At 25.6% G+C, this 20,988-nt stretch overlaps 1 protein-coding gene across 2 annotated transcripts; it reads left to right on the top strand.

Moving 5' to 3' along the window:
* The first annotated feature begins 9,193 nt into the window (after nt 1-9,193).
* Nucleotides 9,194-20,400, top strand: LOC132936417 (phosphatidylglycerophosphatase and protein-tyrosine phosphatase 1). 2 transcript variants are annotated; one of them, XM_061003141.1, is made up of 6 exons: nt 9,194-9,519; nt 12,156-12,316; nt 14,721-14,801; nt 18,029-18,220; nt 18,323-18,428; nt 19,052-20,400. In XM_061003141.1, exons 2-6 carry the CDS (start codon nt 12,179-12,181, stop codon nt 19,081-19,083), a joined length of 549 nt encoding a protein of 182 aa, XP_060859124.1. In that variant the 5' UTR covers nt 9,194-9,519; nt 12,156-12,178; the 3' UTR covers nt 19,084-20,400. The 2 variants fall into 2 exon arrangements, with proteins under 2 accessions (XP_060859124.1, XP_060859123.1); XM_061003140.1 differs by having other exon boundaries at nt 18,519-20,400.
* The last annotated feature ends 588 nt before the right edge of the window (nt 20,401-20,988 follow it).

Below are 20,988 nucleotides of genomic sequence, written 5' to 3'. Positions count from 1 at the left end.
AATGTTGTTATAACATTTGAAAACAATTCTGAATATTTTTCTAATCTATAGTATTTATTTATTTTAATTTATATAGGTGTCTCGTATATCTAATATTAATCGGAACGATAATACGAACGTACGATGTTTGTTCACGCAACCAAATATTTAAGTTACTTAAAGATAATTAATTTAAACAAATTGTTGTCCGAGCCAGAGTCCAGAAATCTAAATAAATTGTAAATAGCATTAGAAAAATAATAATTATTGGCTCCTATAACTTATTAGGGCCCGGTCACACTGCGGTATTTTCGCCATAGAATCTGAACGGTTTTAAAGCCGTGGATTTTACGTTACCAATTATAACAAAACAGCTTCTTTTAAATAGAATGAACCATACTGAGGTAATACCCCGTAGCTCAGTCGATTTAAAAACGGCTGTAAAGAAAGTTCAACATACAATTATAAGACACAATAGGTAAAAAAAATATATGATATTTATATAGTTATTATATTCAAACTTTGACTGCTTTTTGTGCCATTGTGTCGTTAATTGTATTGTACTAAGTATACACAAGTACAATTAATAAACTGATTAAATACGATAACGAATATGATTTACTATTTCGGAAACACGATTTTTGACCATGGATATTCACTATTATTTTCCTCCAAAAATTATCAAAAATATAACACCAAAGTATAAAATTAATTTAAATTAAAAATCACTATAATCATAAATAATATAGTAAAGTATTAATGTTTTATAATAATTGAGTACTACTAACTTCAAATTAAAATATAATATACAAATCAATAGCAAATTTTCAAATACCTATATTAATATTAATATTAGGAATGTTATTCAGTGGATTCCGTTAGTTAATGTGGGCACCAGTTATGTGGAAAGCCACTATAATTATATAGCAAATATGTCAGGTACTGACTCCAACGAATGTAAACAAGATTAAACCAGCTATTGTGGGACTCTGTTTGGATAATGTGGACAGTTCTTATATTATATTAGGCTGATGGGAAGAATTTTTCAAATAATATGATTGAAAGAAAGCCACACGTGCCGTTTAATGTCAACACTTTTATCGCTCCCGATAGCATTCCCATAATCTTACCTAATAAAACAACTTATATCATCATATTAATGCTTAATTATTTTTATAAGTTTTGAATGTTTTGTTACACATAGTATTATTATGTTTACATACATCAAACAGAAATATTTGGTCAACAAAACTCAATGCCATCTTTAAATACACAATCTAAACTAACGTGAATTTTAACTTGTAGGTACCTAGGAAATACCTTGGAAATATAAATATAATAGGAAAAAATGTATAAATCTTACTAATAACAATAATAATAACTAATAAGTAATAATAATCTTATAATATTGTATGTCTGTACATAATATATAATATTATATACATACATCATAAAAATAATATACTTTTAAATTAAAAGTAATTAAAACACTTAGTTTTAAAAAATTTAAAACACACATTTTTTAAAATTAATTTCAGTTTTTATGGAAAATCATATTTTATGAGGGCTAATGCATCTGGTCCGAACGTGCCCACGTGAAGTTAAATCCACTGTACATAAGTATGCAAAACAAATAATGTTTGCATAATTTTTGTATTTATTTTAAATAAACTGTATTAAAAATGCAAATAAAACAAATAAATGTAATGTTAAACAATTTATATATGGCGTAATATTTAGAAGAAAAATATATGATTCTACTTCAAAAAAATGTATGCAAAAAAACGGTATCTTTTTTTTGGAGGGAAATTATTTTTTGACAAGTTTGAATGACAAAAAATGCATTAATACAACATTATTGCATACTAAATTGCAATGCCTTATCCAGGATTATTCAATTAAGGGGAAGGCCGAAGGGCTAAACATTGAAAATAAAAATTAGCGTAACTACTTACTACCGTAAAAAATTATTTTATTATTAATATCTTATATATTATATAACTGTAAAAGTACTTGTAATAGTTAATACAATATGAATTTAATACATAAAATATGGTTGATACAATGAAAAAAATGATACTGTTATAATATATTATATGCATTATGTTAAATTATATACTTAACTATTATTTAGTTCAATCGTCGAACTACATTCTTCTGGGTCTTTTTTTGAAAATTATTTGTTTATAAAATTTTAACAAGACTTTACCTTTATAAAATATAGAGAATGGATTATTTTAACGTAGATACCTAATCTACTCTTTATATTAAAAACAATTTATATTTTGAAAATGTTGAAATTAAAAACGATTAAACATTATTATCATAACTGTATTAACCTACAAAAAACCATTCTGAGCAGGGACAGACTGTTTTTATCGACTTTATAAAAATAAAACAAAAAAAAAATTTATTTTCAAGTGTCTAAAAATAACTTTGAGTCAAAATATTTTGAACATTTTATCATGTCTAGTAAATGCTATTATAATTATTTTGTGATAATTTCACTGCAGACCTTTAATTTTTTAATTTTAATAAAAAAAACTAAAATTTAAACTAATTTTATACGCTGGTATAGCTAACTGCATAGCAAGGTGGATTTATAAGGTGAACAAACTAACACCCTCCCGCCAATGTGGAGGGGTACGTATTTTTCACTACAGATGTTGGTAGTTGGTGTCCGATTTTTATTATTTATGAGTAATGACTGACCGGCAGTTTATACTTTATCATAGTATCATATTTGAAATTGTTTGATATTATAAGTATTATTATTCTGTATTCATATTTCATATTCCATACATTTTATGCTAATTTCGAGCCTACTGCTTACTGCAATAATTACTGCTTACTGCACTTTTGTGAAATCTGTGTTAGAGTAAATTGCGCTATTGTAGGGACCTTGTGTGCCCTGTGTGGTAGTCAAGTTGAAGTGTTGAGCCTACACAAGTACACACAAACCAATATTTGTACTTGTCAATTAAATATCTTATTTGGGAATCAACCGGTATTGTAATAAAATTAAAAAAGGTGGGTAAGTGGATGTCGCTCTACTGTACAGTATGTTACAAGTGGGTCACTGTAATGGATGGTGTTAAATTTGAATTCAATGATATAATATCATCGTATAAGAAAAACAATTCTGAGCGAAAACGGTCAGTCAGCCTATGATATTACCAAGTATATTTGATGATATTATTGTGAATAAAGTAATTTATATATAACCTATTTACGTGGAGCTTTGTTTTAAATTTTCAATCCTTAGCCATAAAAGTTACACATTTTATACATTTTTAACTACAAAATAATTAATAAATTATAAATTTGATAAATGTTGTCAAAATTTGAACTTTAAATGCTTATAAAAAAAAATTGCTATTGGAATGATATATCAGGAGCCTTATATTAAATTTTCATGCATTTTTACCCAACAAATAAAATTTTATTGATATTTATAGAAAAAAAAAACTAAAAAAATTGAAAACTGACAATGTCCGTAAACAGCTCAAAAAGAGTCAAAATATTTTCAAAATTTTATCGTGTATAGAAAATGCTAATATAAACATTCAATGAAATTTTCAAGTATCTACAGTCATTCGTTTTTTAATTACAATAAAATAAGAAAATTGTTACATGAGAAATCGAGTGAATATCAAATGTTGTAAAAATATAAATTTCAGACGCTCATAAAAATTTAATTTAAGTTTCTTGTAGACATTTTTTTTTTGATAAAGGTAGACAAACGTATGAGTAATCTTATATTACATTTTCAAATCTTAGATTTAAAAAGAAAAATTTTTATGAATTCTCAACTCAAAATAATTTGCTAATTTTCGTGATTTTTCCGTATTTTGTCAAAATTTGAACTTTAAATGCTTATAAAAAAAAACTGTGTCTAAGGATTTTTAATTTTTTTCATCTGTCTTTGAAACAATAACCTATGAGCCTTCTATTACATTTTCAAGCTTTTTTACTCAACAGATAAAATTTTATTGATATTTATAGAAAAAAAACTAAAAAAAATGGAAATTGACAATGCCCGTAAATAGCTCAAAATAAGTCAAAATATTTGGAAAATTTCATGGTGTATAGGAAATGCAATTATAAACATTCAGTCAAAATTTCATGTCCCTACAGTCATTTGTTTTAGAGTTACACCAAAAACCAAAATCGATTTTCTCAAAAACCGATTTTGCGTAAAAATTCCCGTTTTTCCTTAATTTTTCTTTTGTTTTTCACGTCGCTTTTGAAAACTACTGGGAAATTTTTACTTTTGACCCCCTAAAGTACCAACTAGATTCACTTCCCTATCAGAAAAGTTACTGTTGAGGAAAATCCAAGCACTTTTACTGCCCTAAACTGTCATAGACACAAAAATAAAAAAAAATTAAAAAATTAAAAAAAAACACACATCATTGTAAAATCAATACATTCATCGCTTCGCTCAGAATCTAAAATAACCATGTAATAGCTAATAAGTAAGTTATACAAATGTGCTTTAAAATAAGTGGTATAAGACATGTATAATGCATAAAAACTTTTGTGAAATAAGTAATAACCAGTCTATATTAATTAAAAATTATGTAATATCATTGATTATACATAGTATAATAATCAATGGTCATATACAAAATTAGGATACCAACTGCTTTCAGTGCGCTCTAGTGGTCAAATGAACTGTAGTAAATTATAGTATCACTTTTTTTCTCTAGTTTGTTCACCTTATAAATCCACCTTAATGCATACTGCATAGTATATCAAGGAATGAGAAGTATGCTACTATGCTCAATGATAAGACTACGCATATTTTTTTAAGGGGCAATGTATAATTTTTATAGGCAATCAACAATAAACACAAGACGATGTTATGTATAACATTTATTTTTATGCACAAAAATACAAGGCGATGCACAAGCGCGAACTAGGACAAAAACCATGGCCTTGCACCCGAATTAACTAGAACCCCTAACGCCCCTAAAACCCTTAAAAAATCAAATACCTGAAACCCATATAACCCAAATGAATCATATTTTCAAAACACCCGAATTTACCAAAACCCGAATAAAATATTCTGATTAACTCGAAACCAGAATAATTTTGTTTTATTTACAATCTGAATGCGATATATCATTTTGGATGTATCCTTGTGGTGAGTTAGATTCTGTAGTTATTTGTTTAATAATAATAATCAATTAACAGGAACATTTTTACAATCAATAATAGGTAAATTCAATAGTTATCTATTTTCTTGAAAATAAAATCCAATACAATCATTAATTGGTTCTAATTAAACCAAATCACCTAATGGCTAATACTAAATTATTTCTCATACCTAATATAATTTATTACATTATCAGTATATTTTATATAAAATAAATCCAAATATAAGCATTAGTAATATATAATATTAAAATATAGACATGCGCTCAACAAAACTGAACAACGTATAATTGACAGTCGTGACAAAAATATCAAATACTAATAAAGCTAATAAGTAATAATACCTATAATTAATACCTGTATAGTATTATTTACCAACCAACTTCCCAAGCGGTATTATTATAATTTAGTACCGAATATCATAATTTGTGGCTATATTTATCAGTATTCCGGGAATCGCAAAATCATAATTTATTTTATTTTATTTCTCTACGGCTCAACGCTCCTATATGGCTACCTATTTTAAATATTTTAGTTAACTTATATCCGTCAACGTGGTAAATAAATAGGTGCCTATAGTGAATTTACCATTGTCTTAGTTCTTGTAGCTTCTTAGAAAAATGTAACTACTGTACATTAATAAACGGAGTTTGGTATATAACAAATGTTGTGCATTCGTGTTAAGAGGATGTCAGCGCACTACTTGTTTTCTCTCTCTGACCCACGTGCCACATAGACAAAACACATTTGCGCAGAATCGTTTTTTCTAAGTAATTTCAGAGTAAAACCACCCATTACAAAAAAGATAGATAATAGTATTTTAGAGGGAATGACATATTGGTTTTATATTTTATTGTTATTTGACTTTGTATTCGACTTTCAAAATAAACAAAACAATGTTGTAAATTTAAATTGTTTTGAAATAATATTTAGAGAAATCGATATGTCATTCCCTCAAAAATATTATTCTCTATCTTTTTTGTAATGAGTGACTTTACTCTAAGATTACTTAAAAACATAGAAAAAACGATTCTGCGCAAATCATTTATTTTTAAATTTTAAAACCATGTAAACTATTATGACAATTTTAATTTATTAACAAAATACATTATTCTCCATATTATTATAAAATGTATGGAAACACGAATAAAAAAATTAATGTAAGAGGACGTTACAGCTGCAAGTGTTGCAACTTACAAAATTGTATTTTATTTATTTATTTTATTTTATTTACGCAAAATGGCAATTACAAAGAGTATTTGAACTATAACAGTACAGTAACAATATTTAAAAAAATATGTAAAACATAGCAAAAGTAGTGCCAAAACTGTTTAACGCGGGAATGAACCAAGAATGTTACAGTCATAACTAAGAAACGACATTTACCATATATAAATAAGGGAGAACTTTGGCTATAAAATATCGTTTTATTCTTTCGATATCGTAACTAAAAAAAGTTATTTGAGTTTGAAAAAAACAAAAATATTAGATTTTGAAATAATAGAACTTTTTTTGTTTAAGTGATATCGTCAAATGACATACCATTATACCAACTTACATGCCCGTATAATTTATTCACACGAAATATTTAATTCAATACTTTATCTCATTTGACTAATAAATAAACAAATTGCAAATATATAAGGTCTTGACCACTTCGCCAAATTGTAAATATAATGAATGACCCACATTATAATTAGTTGCCCATCATGTAACTATGGGTTTTTAGAGTTTTTTTTTCAAACCACTCAGTACTCATAATACTTAACCTAACCTAACCCCATCGACTAAAGTTAAAGCTAAAATTGTATTTTCTAATTCTTTATTTTTTTGTTTTTTTCTATTTTGTGTTCCTATTAGTTTTTTGGGGCCCATTTTACAAAATGTTAATGTAAAAGTAAGTATATAATTATTAGCTTAATAAGTAATTTGTAAAGACCAAAGTAACATTATAACAAGAAATTTATCTGTTGGTTGACCAGTGACCACGACAATAGAACTCGCGTACAAATATTTAATTTAGATAGCTAACGAAATAACAAGGATGTCTTGGACATAAGTGCTCAAGTTCAACTATGCCGATGGAAGTGCTATTGCCTATCGTGGTTACCGAGTGGTGGATCAAAATAAAGAATACGATAATTTGGTAATAACTACTACTATATTAATAAATATAATGACTGCGATTGTGATGGTTGCAAATTGCAATCATTATCGACTACCTTAATAATGCTTGTCACTTGAAATAAAAATCATAATATGTTAAGTTATTGCTGTATGGTATTATAAAGTCATTCCGATGAACTTTTTGACGTTTCCTTGCACTCGGAAATTAATATAAAAGGAAAAGAGAAGGAGAGGACGAGCGAAAAGAAGATGGATAGACTGAATAGAGAATCTCACAAATATAACTGTCGTGAGTGAGGTGTGGGAATACAGCCCTATGGAGTCGGAGATTAAGGACAAAGGATGACTGTGTCCCTAAAGTTTGGAGCAAAAGGCAAAAAAAAAAAAAAAATGGTCATTTGAAGTTTTCAAAATTTTAGTTTGTTTTTTAGTGGTGATATTAATTTTTATGCTCGGTTAATATGGTTAAAAATGTAATACAAGATTCCTCTTAGGTTTTTTTTATTGCAATTTAAAAATATTTAAAAATTTGTCAAATGTGTGTATACCTTGTCATTAAGTAGGCACGGTAGTGAATGTATGGGTTAAATTTGAAACAATGAAAAACGATTAGACTGTCTATAGTAGCATTGGTTTACAAATAATTATTTTAATAATAATATTAAATTTTAACGAATTTTCATATTTTTGTTTTTATTATCTATGTTTTTATCGATTATTTTAAAGAGTACTGAGAATTTCCATTTTAACCTTAGCAAATTATTTTGTATTTAAAACATTGTAAAATTTTTAATTTTCATAGCTAATAGACTTTACAATTTAATTCAAAGTTCATCACAAGTAGTAAAGTTGTTGCAGAAAACTAAAGAATTTAAAAGATACTTTTGCTGTTTTTATAGATATAGTAGTTATCGGATTTGGGCTTACCGCATATTGGACTTACTATAAATGGACTCGTCGCCTATTGAACTCATTATGCACTGAGTAATGGGGTCAATGTGTATTTTAAAGGGCATATTTCCACATCTGTTAGGTTATCTTACAGATTTTATTACGTGTATTTTGACAATTATTACTATTTCCTAAAACCGTCAAAATGTATTAAAGTTTTTGAAAATATAAATTTTACATAAGTTATAACTCATTAGTAATTAACTAAATTTTTATCAAATTTTATCCATTCTTACATAAAATTGACTTAAACACATAAATATTTACTAAAAATGTCAAAAGTGCAAAATTAAAGTTACATTTTTTTAATTCTTTGATATATGAAATGTACTTTGGCTTGAAAAGCAATGTTTTCGGACATTCAGAAAAAATGCAATTTGCATTCAAATCCGTCCCCTACTTTGTACTCATTAGTAATTACACAAGTGATTAAACAACTTTTTTGAAAAAAAAAATATTTTGGTAGTTTTTATGTTTTAATTTTTTATGAATGACGACATACATTTGAAATACATAAGTGAAACAATATAATATAATAATGAATATTTATTAGTACATACTTCATAGCCAAAGTTAATTATTCTATCACAAAGCATATCAGCATTTAGCATAATATTATGTACATACCTATATAGTTATATATTTTTGTTCTTAGACCTTATTGACTCGTTTGGTAAATTAACTCGGATATTCTAGTCCAATGAGTAATATGAGTAAATTATTATATTCTACATTTCTAAGTATCCGCGGGCCACGACATTACCAAACGGTGGTTTATTAAATATTAATTTACATAGGTATATAGTTTAATTTCGATTATCTGAATAATAATGCCATATAATTACCAGGCACCAATAATTACCTCCGTATTATCATTTCGTTACAGTGTTACATCTGTCCAATGATTATCATCCAACAACCTATAGGAATTATTAATGATAAGAGGACGACGCTTTCTCTGCAGCATATTTCTTTGGCTGCAGCAGCTGTCTTTCGACAATCCGACACATTATTTTGTTGTCGTGTTGGCTTCGTGCTATAATGATAAACGAAACATATGTGTAACATTTATGTACACGATAATTTTCTTTTTTTATTTACGATAACGCTATTCTCCTAGAGAGGGAGTAGATATTATTCGAAAGTGTACATTTTGAATAATATTAAATATCGTAGTCCTACTTTTTAGCATAATCTACCAAATTGTTCATTGTTGATCGGTCCACTTTCCAATATATAAAATATCCACGGCTCAGAAAAATAATTGGATATTTGTTAAATCTCAAGTAAAATTAATTTTATGTAAGTATTACTTTTATTAAATACTAACTTGGTTATTTCTCTGAATATAATAGGTAGGTAGTTATGAATCCATTCCTTTAGTTTTATTCACGGATAAATAATAATATCTGTTTGTTAGTTTATAGTTTCAGCAGAGATTTATATGTGACGATACATTTATTTAAATGTAGTATAATATGCTTGATTTTCATTTATTATTCGTCTGTACAATTTATTCTTTTTTTAAATGGATTCTTAAATATATTTCTATTTAAAATTATGTGAAAGTTAAATTATTGATATTTGAGTAAATATGAAATTACCTTTATATCTGTTGTAATTCTGTGTTCTAACTTGTTGAATCAATATATTTTTCTATTTCAGAAATTTGTGTAAGAATTTAGTCAATAAGTAATATTTATTATTAGTGATATTATACGTTAATATTAATATTATTGTTGTAATTAATTCAATTGCATCAGAAATACTCACTCTTTTTTGTTCACAAAAGTTGCCAAAAATCTTCAGTTTCTTAAAAACTATGAATTTCAATTTTAAGCCTAAAAAATATAAAGTAATTTTTTAATTTCTATGTGTGGGATCACTTTTTTAGCACCATTTGAGAACCGCTGTATTACATCATCTTATTGTTGGGGAATTTCAATTTTTAAATTATATTGTCAAACTCTACGACTAAACTTTATAGAATGACAACATTTAGAAAGTTGTCACCAGTATTGAAGATCCTAAAAATGTTAAAATTTCTATAACAAAACATGAAATATATATTTTTAAATTATAATGAAGTACGCCACAATCTGAGACTAATTCCATAATAAAAACATAGCATAATAATTAATAATTATAATAAATTGTAACATTTATAATATAAGTAATGCAAATAACTCTTGTATACAAATCTCATGAGACAATGTATTTAAATACTTAACAAATGTACTATGTACAATGTATTAAAATATCTTTATGTATTATTCTTTGAAAAACACACATTTTATTTTCCTCCTTACACATTAGATAAATAATAATCTAATATATTTTGTTTTTGAATTATAAAAAATTTAAAATACTTGTCTATTCTTCTGGCCATTTTTAAAAATTATATACTATATTTATTTAAAAATATTTTTAGCATTATATTGAACAAAAAATATAAAATCATCAGTGTTAAGAATAGGTATATTTAAATTTAATAGTAACTTATAATGTTATTACCACAAATAATATAAGATATTTTGATTTTTCATGGATTGGACATAACTCTGCCTCAAAACGAGTTACCAGTTTTTATTAAATAAATTAATAAAATATATTTGTAATTATTAGTAAAACCCCAAAATTAAAAAAGTAATATTGTATTAAATTAATTCTAATTATTTTATTTCTATATGTTACTTAAGATGTTTGTTTTTAGATTAGATTCTGAGCGGATCAAGAAAGCTAGTGGTTTTACAATGGTGTTTATTTTTTTATTTTTTTATCCAGTATACAAAATTTTTACCTGAAGAAGTGCTTCAATTTCAACATATAGTATCTTATCTTTTAGCAAATTGGATCAAGATGGTACTTTAGAGAGGTCATTTTTCGATTTTCTCAATAATTATTTAATGCCACGGAAAAAACCACCGACAAATTACAAAAAACCGCTAAAAATGGGAATTTAATTTCTAACACTTTGTATATCACCATTGAAACGAATGAAAAATTATAATATTATAATATCAAATATCAATTCAACTTTTAGGCTATAATAAATAATAACAATATAAAATACCCAGACTGACAAACTATATCCGACTATACAATGATTTTATATCATTGAATTCAAGTTTAATACAATCCGTTATACATTGACCCACTTCTAGTCTACTGTACAGCATAGAGTCATCCACTTCCCGCTTTTTTTCAATTAATAGTTTAATAAATGCTGTTCATTTGAAAATAAACGAAAATATTGTCTAATTATATTGGTTGTTACTTGGCAGGTCATTAATTTTTCTATTTTGAAGATTATTATTGACTAATATACAAAATGTGTGCTTAGTGTTTACTATACAAGGTATTTTTGGGTTTTTTAGCGGATATCGATAGGTTGGAAATATAACAGATTTAAAGTGTATTTTAAACTTAGTACTTAAATGTATGACAATGCAATTCTTATAATTTTATATAATACCTGCCTAGTTCTTATGACCTTTCTTTTAAAATAAAAAAAGAGTTTAAAATGTATTATTAATAATTAATTATTACCACATTAAACTATACACAATAGAATATAAATAAAATGAGCTTTGTGCATCTATGGTGCCATGGATATCTAAAAAGTTTTATTTTTAAATAGAATTCAAATGTGCAGTTTATCCAAGGATAATTTTATGGAGCATCAAATAAAAATATATAAATTGTAAAACCTATAACGCCGTTTTAGCTGGTCATAGTAAATTAAGTGAAATTAAAATGTACTGTTTATTACAACAATTTCATTTTAAAGGTGTTATTTTAGAAGTATACATTAAAATGTATTATAAATGTATTTAAGTTAAAACTTTTAAAAAATTAATTTAGTTTTTATTAAATTTTAAGTTCATAATAATATAATATGATTTAATTTTTCATCAACTATCTGTTTTAAATTTCAGATTTCACATTTTCTAACTGAGCAATGTTTGCCCGTGTCACATTTTATCCAACTCTTTTATACAATGTATTTATGGAAAAGGTAACACAGCGCAACTGGTATGATCGAATTGATGAAAATGTTATATTGGGAGCACTTCCTTTCAGGAATATAAGTCAAAAAGTATGTATTTATGTTGGCCATTTATAATGTGAAATTATGTATCAATTATTATTGATTAGATGTCGAATAAACAATTTCAGATAGTTATATTTTTATTTTATTTTTTTTTTTTTTTATTAATAGTTTTTCTGACATTCGACATCATCTAAACTTAGGTGTAAAGAATTAATTATTTTTTAACATTTATAAATTAGATCACAATCATGGTATAAATAGTTAAAACTATGGATTAAAATATACTGAATAGGATAAGATTGTGAAACATTGACAGATAATAAAAATAATAAAATATAAGACAATATTTACATAATAAATAGTAGATTAAAGATTTAGGACGTCGTGTGGACGGCCGCGTTGGAGGCTGCGACTGTTTGGACGGGTGAATCGCTGAAGCCTGAAGTGTTGTGGACCACTTGCTTTAGATAATTTGTAATAAGAAGCTTACCGATAATTATCTTATGTAGTTTTTGATAGTAGGAATTTTAAAATCTGTGTGCAGTGTGTCATTTCGGACAAACCATGGGGCATTTGAAATTACACGTAGGACTTTTGACTGTAATACTTGCATTTTGTGTATATGAGTTGTAGCACATTGACCCCAGACCGGGGCTGCATATAAAATTAAAGGGTGAATTATTTGTTTATATAATAATAGTGAGCATTTCCAGTTCAATGAAGTTTGCCGATTTATGAGTGGATATATTATTTTTAAGCGTTGGTATCCTTGCTGTAATTTTGATGATATATGAGGGTTCCAAGTGAGTTTTTTATCTAATAAAACTCCAAGATATTTAATATTATGATACCAAGCTATGTTTTGACCGTTGAACTTTAATGTATTATAGTCTTTGGGTCTCGTAACGTGAATAGGACTGCTGAGCTTTTTGATGGGTTGAGTGCAATTTTCCAATTTTGTGCCCATTTTTGAACTGCGTCGAGATGAGTTTGAATATTATCTATTACCTTATCTACATTATCAGAGCTAGAATATATTACACTATCATCCGCGTATAGAGCTATTTCAGTGTTCATTGTTGTGGGGAAGTCAGATATGTACAAATTGAAAAGTATTGGGGACAGTTTTGACCCCTGTGGTACCCCAGCATTATTATATGAGATATCCGAATTTGTGTCTTCTATTTGGACGGTGAAACTGCGTGAATATAGGAATGATCTGATGATGTTGAAGATGACTGTGGGTGTATTAAGGCATTTTAATTTGTAAAGTAGACCGTCATGCCAGACCTTATCAAATGCATTAGCTATATCTAGGAAAGCTGCTCCGGTGTGTTCTTTTTTTTCGAACCCATTACTTATGTGTTCTGTAATACGGAGAAGTTGTTGTGTCGTCGAGTGTTTTGGTTTAAAGTCAAATTGATAGTGTGTTATTGCTTCTGTTGCATTTAAATGATTTATAAGCCTGGTGTGTATAATTTTTTTCGAATATTTTTGACACCGATGATAATAAGCTTATGGGCCTGTAGTTCTTAGGGTCAGTATTGTCTTTACCAGGTTTTTTAATCATTATTATTTTGGCTTTTTTCCAAGCCGTCGTGAAATAACTCAATTTTAACAAGGCATTAAATAGAACTGTCATAAATACAACTGCTTTATTTGGTAATTTCTTTAATATAGAATTGGTGATTAGGTCATGACCGGGTGATTTACAGTTTGGTAGTTTTTTAATTATATCTGTTAATTCTGATGGATTTGTGTATGGAAAAATATTTTGAGGAAAAATTTCTGCTTCGCTTAATTTTTGAGACACCAGGTGGTTTGTTGCATCATCATTTTGGGAGTTAAGTGTGAAAGTGTTTGCTAATGTGGTAGCAAACAGATTGCATTTTTCGTTAACAGTATTGATAAATTTATTACCGGACTTTAGAGGAGGAATTTTGATAATATTGGGTTTAATTAATCTTTTGGTTGCTAACCAAAGATTAGAGTCTGCAGGATGAATTGTGGATAAGTATTTTTGATACGATTCTATTCTGAGTTCTGCAAGTAGTGTTTTGACTTTTCTGGTAAGAAAGTTTAGATTTTGGCGGTCTTCTGGTCTTCTGTGGAGTTGCCATTGTTTTCTAATTTGATGTTTGTTCTTTATTAATTTTTGAATTGATGGGGTTATTTTGGACTTATAGTTACTGTTAAACGTGCAACTAGAGACCGTTGTGCATTGTTCTGCGGCTTTAGAGATTGTTTCCTGAAATTGAGATATTGCTTCATCGGCCGTTAAGGTATTGGAATTTTTATTTTCTAATTCTATTCATATCATGCATGTTCGTTAGTTTCATATCAAGTTGTTGCCATCAATATGTTTATAAATGATATATACATGTATACTCATAGTTTTCATCTAATTAAATTATTATTTATTATTAAAAATAATAATATTTTTTTATAGTTAATTGATGAGGAAAATGTCAGGTGTGTGATATCAATGAATGAATCGTATGAACTGGAGCATTTCACACCTCAACCAGAAGTAAGTTTGATTATACAGAATTAAGTATAATTTAATATTTGGTCAAATATGTCGTTTATCTTAAAAAAATTGATGGTAAGAGGTGTAAATAATCATAAAATCTATATTAACTCAAATAATAATCCTAAAAAAATTTTTTTATTAAAATTAATTATTTATTTTAATAATTAAACTACTGTGTAAATAGCTTATGAGTAAAGACCATATTTATATGCTCTTAAAACACCTAAAATAGGATGCTAATATTCTCTAAAAAACCTTCAAATATCCCCATTATATTCTCTTAAAAATTTTAAAAATATGCAAAAATAATCAATAAATATTAATTTATGCTTTAATATGCATTTTTAAATTTTTTTTTTATCTACTGTTAAAATAATGTCTTTTTTGTTGAATGGTTGTATCTATTGTGTTAATAGGTTTGCTAAATGCTAAATGGGTTAAATATTCCCTAACCCGTAAAATATTCTCAAATATGCGAGAAATATTTTTTTTTATGAACTCAGAATTGAACAAATGATCCACAAATTTTACTCTCATAAGACTGTATAGACCCAGTAAAATAATGTAAAAAACATACAAATCCGGTCTTTACTTATGAGTTATTATTTGTTACTCATACATACCTATACCGGTTTTACTGTATTACTCATTAAAGGCATGTAAATATTTTAAAAGTAGAATATGATTGAACCTGTTTACTTTTGCTTTAAAACATATAGTAAATAATTTGTTAGTTGTTACACTAGGTAAATAATACCTATAATAATAATAATGTATGTTATATGATTGTAATGTATTTTGTATTTTTTTATGTAAAATTAATTTATTATGTTAAATACATAGATTTAAGTTATATTTTTGTATGGAAATCCTTTTAGCAGTAAATCATTATCTTAAAAATAATTAATTTTTTTACGTAATACCATTTTTTAATATAAATTAGTTTTAAATTTTGACTGATATAATTTTTAAGAAGTTTTCTAATTTGAATGGTAATTTGCATTTTGATTCTCATATTCCAAAGTTGAATTTAACTGAATGATTTTTACCTTTGAACAAGTAATTAATCAATAGAGATAAAATGTTTTTGTTTTTATTTAAAGTTATTATTTATAAATAATACATTTTTAATCTGAGTATATACTGTGTAGAGAAACAATGTACTATAAAAATGTCCTACGCTCCTGGATAGGCTGCTAATAGATGGCGCATAGCCAATTTTGTCACGGAGGCGAAAACAATGTAGTAATTCTACCTTTTAAGAGGATGTCAGCGCACTATTTGTTTTCTCTCTCTAGCCCATGCGCAACATAGACAAAATGCATTTGCGCAGAATCGTTTTTTTCTATGTTTTTAAGTAATCTTAAGAGTAAAATCACTCATTACAAAAAAGATAGAGAGTAATATTTTTGAGGAAATGACATCAATTTCTCTAAATATTATTTCAAAACAATTTAAATTTACAACATTTTTTGTTTTTTTTGAAAGTCAAATAACAATAAAATATAAAACCGATATGTAATTTCCTCTAAAATATTATTCTCTATCTTTTTTGTAATGGGTGATTTTACTCTAAATTTACTTAAAGTGTTCGTTGGGGGGCCCATTATCTTCTTGAAGAATAAATAAAAATAATATTAGAATACATTTACTGAATAAATGTAAATTTAAAGGTTAAAGGTGATATATTTGTTTTGAAATTTCAATTTTAAAACAAGTTACATGCATTTTTTAATTTTAATTTTTAACACATCTCCAATGAAACTCTTAAAGCTGTGGTTTGTGTTTATTATATATGTAAATCAATAAATAAAATATTTTGGTCCCAAATTTTCAAATTTAAATACTGAATGCATTTATGAATTTGTAAGCCTTTTTACTATGTTATATTTTTCCATCTTAAATAGTATTTAGTCATACAACAATAAATTATTTTATTTTTTCCGATCTGCCTAATAAAAAATATTTATTATTACAGATTTATTTTTAAAATATAAATCCAATTGCTGTAAAATAAACATAATGTTGCACAATACGTTTAATAGTAAAGATCCCAGCTTCAAAATGTGAAAAATGTAAATTAAATAAAATCTCAAAGTATGCATAATGTATAAATTCACGCATTTAGATAAATCAATAATATAATGTATTTTTCTATCTATTTCTCTTTGAGTATAAATAATTTAAATTTATTATCTTTTGAGTTGTGTACTGTTTTGTGCAATCAAACAAAATAATGATTATATAATTTTTATTTTAATATTTTGTGATTGACTTTTGATAGATTTAACATAATATGTATAATAATATTGTATTTATTAAATGTATTTTATCATTCCTAAAGATTTTGATTTTAATGTAAATAATATATTATGCTATTATATAATTTCAATTATGTTGCTCATAAATCATAACAACCTATAATAATTGGACTATCTTAATAACTAATATGAACAAATTCTTTTTCAAAAGTAATTTCGTACAAAATCTTGATGATATAATGTTTATTTAGTTGAATTATATTCAACGTATACATCTTTATATATTTTATAATATAATATTTTTCAAATTAATGTTATTATTATTATTTAAAGCACAATAATTTAAACATTGTGTAAAAGAATAAACATGCACTAATATTAAATTTATATATTATTATAAAATGTATTATTAACTTAAATATTACAATATTAAAAAGAGTTGCTTGTGGATTATTGCTGGTGGTATAGGTACATACATTTTAGTAAATTTATTAGGCTTTGGCAAAATTGCGTACAATAAAGGTATTCCAATCTTAAATTTTTTTAGATTCTTTTCTTATTAGGTTATGTATAAAATAGAAATTTCATAATTTTACAATAAGTTTTAAGTAGGTATGTAATTGATTAGCCTCAAATGAATCATTTTAAAATTGAATTATATTTGTATACTTTTAAATGGATATAAATTTGAATTTCATTAATTTCTGCATAGTTATTTATCTTGGTGAAAGTTTACTATAGATGTTGTAAATGGTCTGTTAATAATTGATGGAAACTATTGTCTGTACTACTTGTTACTAAGTTATTCTTATAAAATTAATATACAATAAACAAAAAACTCTGTTTTACTATCTATATAATTTAATAAGTTATGCCCAAATATGTAATAAATAATTAAAACAGACTTGTGTTATTTAGTCAAGATTTTAGACATTGATAACTAACAGTTACATTTTGATTCAGGAATGGAAAAAAATGGGTGTAGAACATTGTCAGCTGAGTACAAAAGATATATTTGAAACTCCATCACATGAAAAACTAATTCAAGGCGTTTCAGTGATGGAATCAGTTTCAAAAGATGGTAAAACTGTGTATGTACATTGCAAGGCAGGCCGTACTCGTAGTGCTACACTTGTGGGATGTTATTTGATGTCTGTATGTATATAAATTACTAATTAGTATTATCTAATTGCTTTTATTACCTATTATGAAATTTTAAGTTTATCATCACTCTAATTTTTATTATTTTTCATTTAGAAACATAATTGGACTCCTGAACAAGCAATCGAAAATATTGTATCCAAGCGACCTCATATTTGGTTAAGAAATCAACAATTAGAGAGTCTCAAAAAGTATTATGATGGTAATTGAAATAAAATTACATAATAAATTATTTTATTATAAATACGTTCTTTTTATTTGGTATTTGAATAATTTTTATTATTTTCCTTAGCTGTGGTAAAAGAAAAATTTAATGCTTTCAAAATGGATACTAATTAAAACATCTACTTGCTATGACCAATAACAATCATTTTACTCGTTTTAGAATATTAACATTTCGAGTAATTACAACATATCTTCATAACCATGGACATCACTAACATTAGAATTAATAAGAGTATTATATAAAAAAAATTTTGGGATTCAACTAGTAATTGTAATTCTAAATGTACTTTATATTTCATTGCGTTGCTCAATCCTTTATTACATCTCTTGTTCTCAAAAAGATATTAACATGATTAATTTTAGTACCTATTATTATTATTATCACTATAATTATTAATTTATAAAATTCCTTTAAAGGTGAAGTGTTTAAATGTTGATAGCCTGTGATAATTTTGCTATTTTTTTTTCTTTGGCATGTTCAGGTATTTTTTCTTAAAAATTTTATTTGAAATTCATTTCAATGAATTAGAATATGTTATTTTATATATCTTGTGACTAATAAGTAATATTATATGTTGTTTACTTTGTTAACTATTTTAGATAAATTGATACGGGGTGTAAGGAGGAATTAGTTGGACAAAGTAATATTTTAATGATGTGTATAACTTTAGAATCTGAATGAATGAAAAAACTTTATTGTTTGTTGTTAATATACCTATTTTTATTGACTATTTATAAAACTACATTTTAATGAATATACATTATAGATTTGATTTTTAATTGTATTATTACTACTTAGAAGACTTATAATATACCCAATGACAATAATTTTTTATACATAGAACTAATTTTATATAAGATATAACAATATGAAAACTGTAATAATATGGTATTTTGATTTTTTAATTCTAAGGTTTATTTATATATTGTTGACAAATGTCAAAACATTTGTCTTACAATTTTTCGTTTCAACTATTACATTTTGTTTATTTATCATTGAGTTATAGATAATGCATATTATTTGTGTATGATTATGTTAATAATACTTCATTGAAACATTTTTCAACTTATTTTTCTAATAATACAGTTAAAGATGTTTTATTTGACATACAACACTTTTTTTTATTTTCATTTATTCTTAAAATTAAATTATTTTGTTTAAGAGTAAAATAATTTTTGTCATAAAAATTTGTTATTTTACAAGCTGACTAAATTTTTACAATACACCAAGTTGGAAAACATTGATTTAAAATAATTTAACTCAGTATTTGTTTAATTGTTTAAGATATATTATAAACAATGATTATTATGTTTTTATTGTCAAACAGTTTAAATAGTTTAAGATCCTATTAGTAAACTTAGTATACTCATTATTGAGTATACATTTTTATGATAGGAACTTCATTTTGAGCATGTAACTACCTATGAATGCATTTTATATTATGTTTTATTTGTCTTATTTAGTTTATTAATAATAAATTAATTTTAAGTTTTAACGTACAAATATGTTTATGTTAATTATTCAAATGGATGAGAGAAATTTATATTATAGAAAATTTAAATACCAAATAATGTTTTAGGTATGTAGTAATTGTTGAAAAGTGTCAACTAGACAACAATCTTGTATCTTATGTATACCCTATCATTATTGCTAATATTGTGTTGTGTTTTTTTGTTGACTTAATTTTTGATTATTGTTGGAAATATTTTGTATGCTAAAGGTGAAAATATTTATGACGCTCTTTAAATAATAAATAAATGTTAATGTTACTTCTAATAGGCTAACAATAGAATTATAAGCGGAATGTGCAATTAATGAAATTATTTTTTCAATGTGGAGTTTTATTGTTAAAATAGCTAAAGGTATAAGGTTCTTACTAAAAACAATTTGCTTTATATTAATATTGGTGTAAGAAGTATAAAATAAACTTTATAAGTACCTAACTGAATCAAGTAACTGAATGTTGAACTAACTGCACGTATACCTAATACTTACCTACAACCTACATTATATTATTGTACAGTGTACAAAAATGTACACTCCCAAGTCTTCAACATGAAAAATAAAAACTAAATTGTCAAATTCTATTAAATGTATGGCAATTCTTATTGTTTCAATGAGAAATAATAACAAATAGTAATGACTGGATAGAAATAGAAATATTTTTACAGTGTATATTAGGTAGGTACCTAGTTTGTATTTGCATTTTGCATCATGAGATTGAGCTCATTTTTTAAAGACCGTTTTTGGTCGAATAAATACTTATATACTTTGAGTCTGATGCAGTCCACATTAAATAGATATACCTAATAAAAGTGTTTAATATTTTATTATGATTATACATATATGCATTGGCGGCATAAACTTTTTTGTCCTATGAAGCATAGTTACACAATTTTTTCACACATTTTAAACACAGGTTGTATGTGATTATGCAATTATAATTATTAATTATAAACTAAACTAGCCGACTAGGTCTTGAAGACTAGAGTCATTGGGACTCACTTTTGCATGAGGCGGTCATCTCATATATAGC

This window comes from Metopolophium dirhodum, chromosome 1, assembly GCF_019925205.1.
Source record: "Metopolophium dirhodum isolate CAU chromosome 1, ASM1992520v1, whole genome shotgun sequence".
NCBI classification, from domain to species: Eukaryota; Metazoa; Arthropoda; class Insecta; order Hemiptera; family Aphididae; genus Metopolophium; species Metopolophium dirhodum.
The sequence above is the reverse complement of the archived record's forward strand: the minus strand, read 5'-3'. Positions and strand labels throughout refer to the sequence as shown.

What these genes read in the sequence shown, in the direction of transcription:
- LOC132936417 (XM_061003140.1), top strand. Translation starts at nt 12,179, where the DNA reads ATGTTTGCCCGTGTCACATTTTATCCAACTCTTTTATACAATGTATTT. An exon ending in TCAGGAATATAAGTCAAAAA is followed by an intron (nt 12,317 to 14,720) that starts GTATGTATTTAT and finishes ATTTTTTTATAG; the next exon opens with TTAATTGATGAGGAAAATGT. An exon ending in ATTTCACACCTCAACCAGAA is followed by an intron (nt 14,802 to 18,028) that starts GTAAGTTTGATT and finishes ATTTTGATTCAG; the next exon opens with GAATGGAAAAAAATGGGTGT.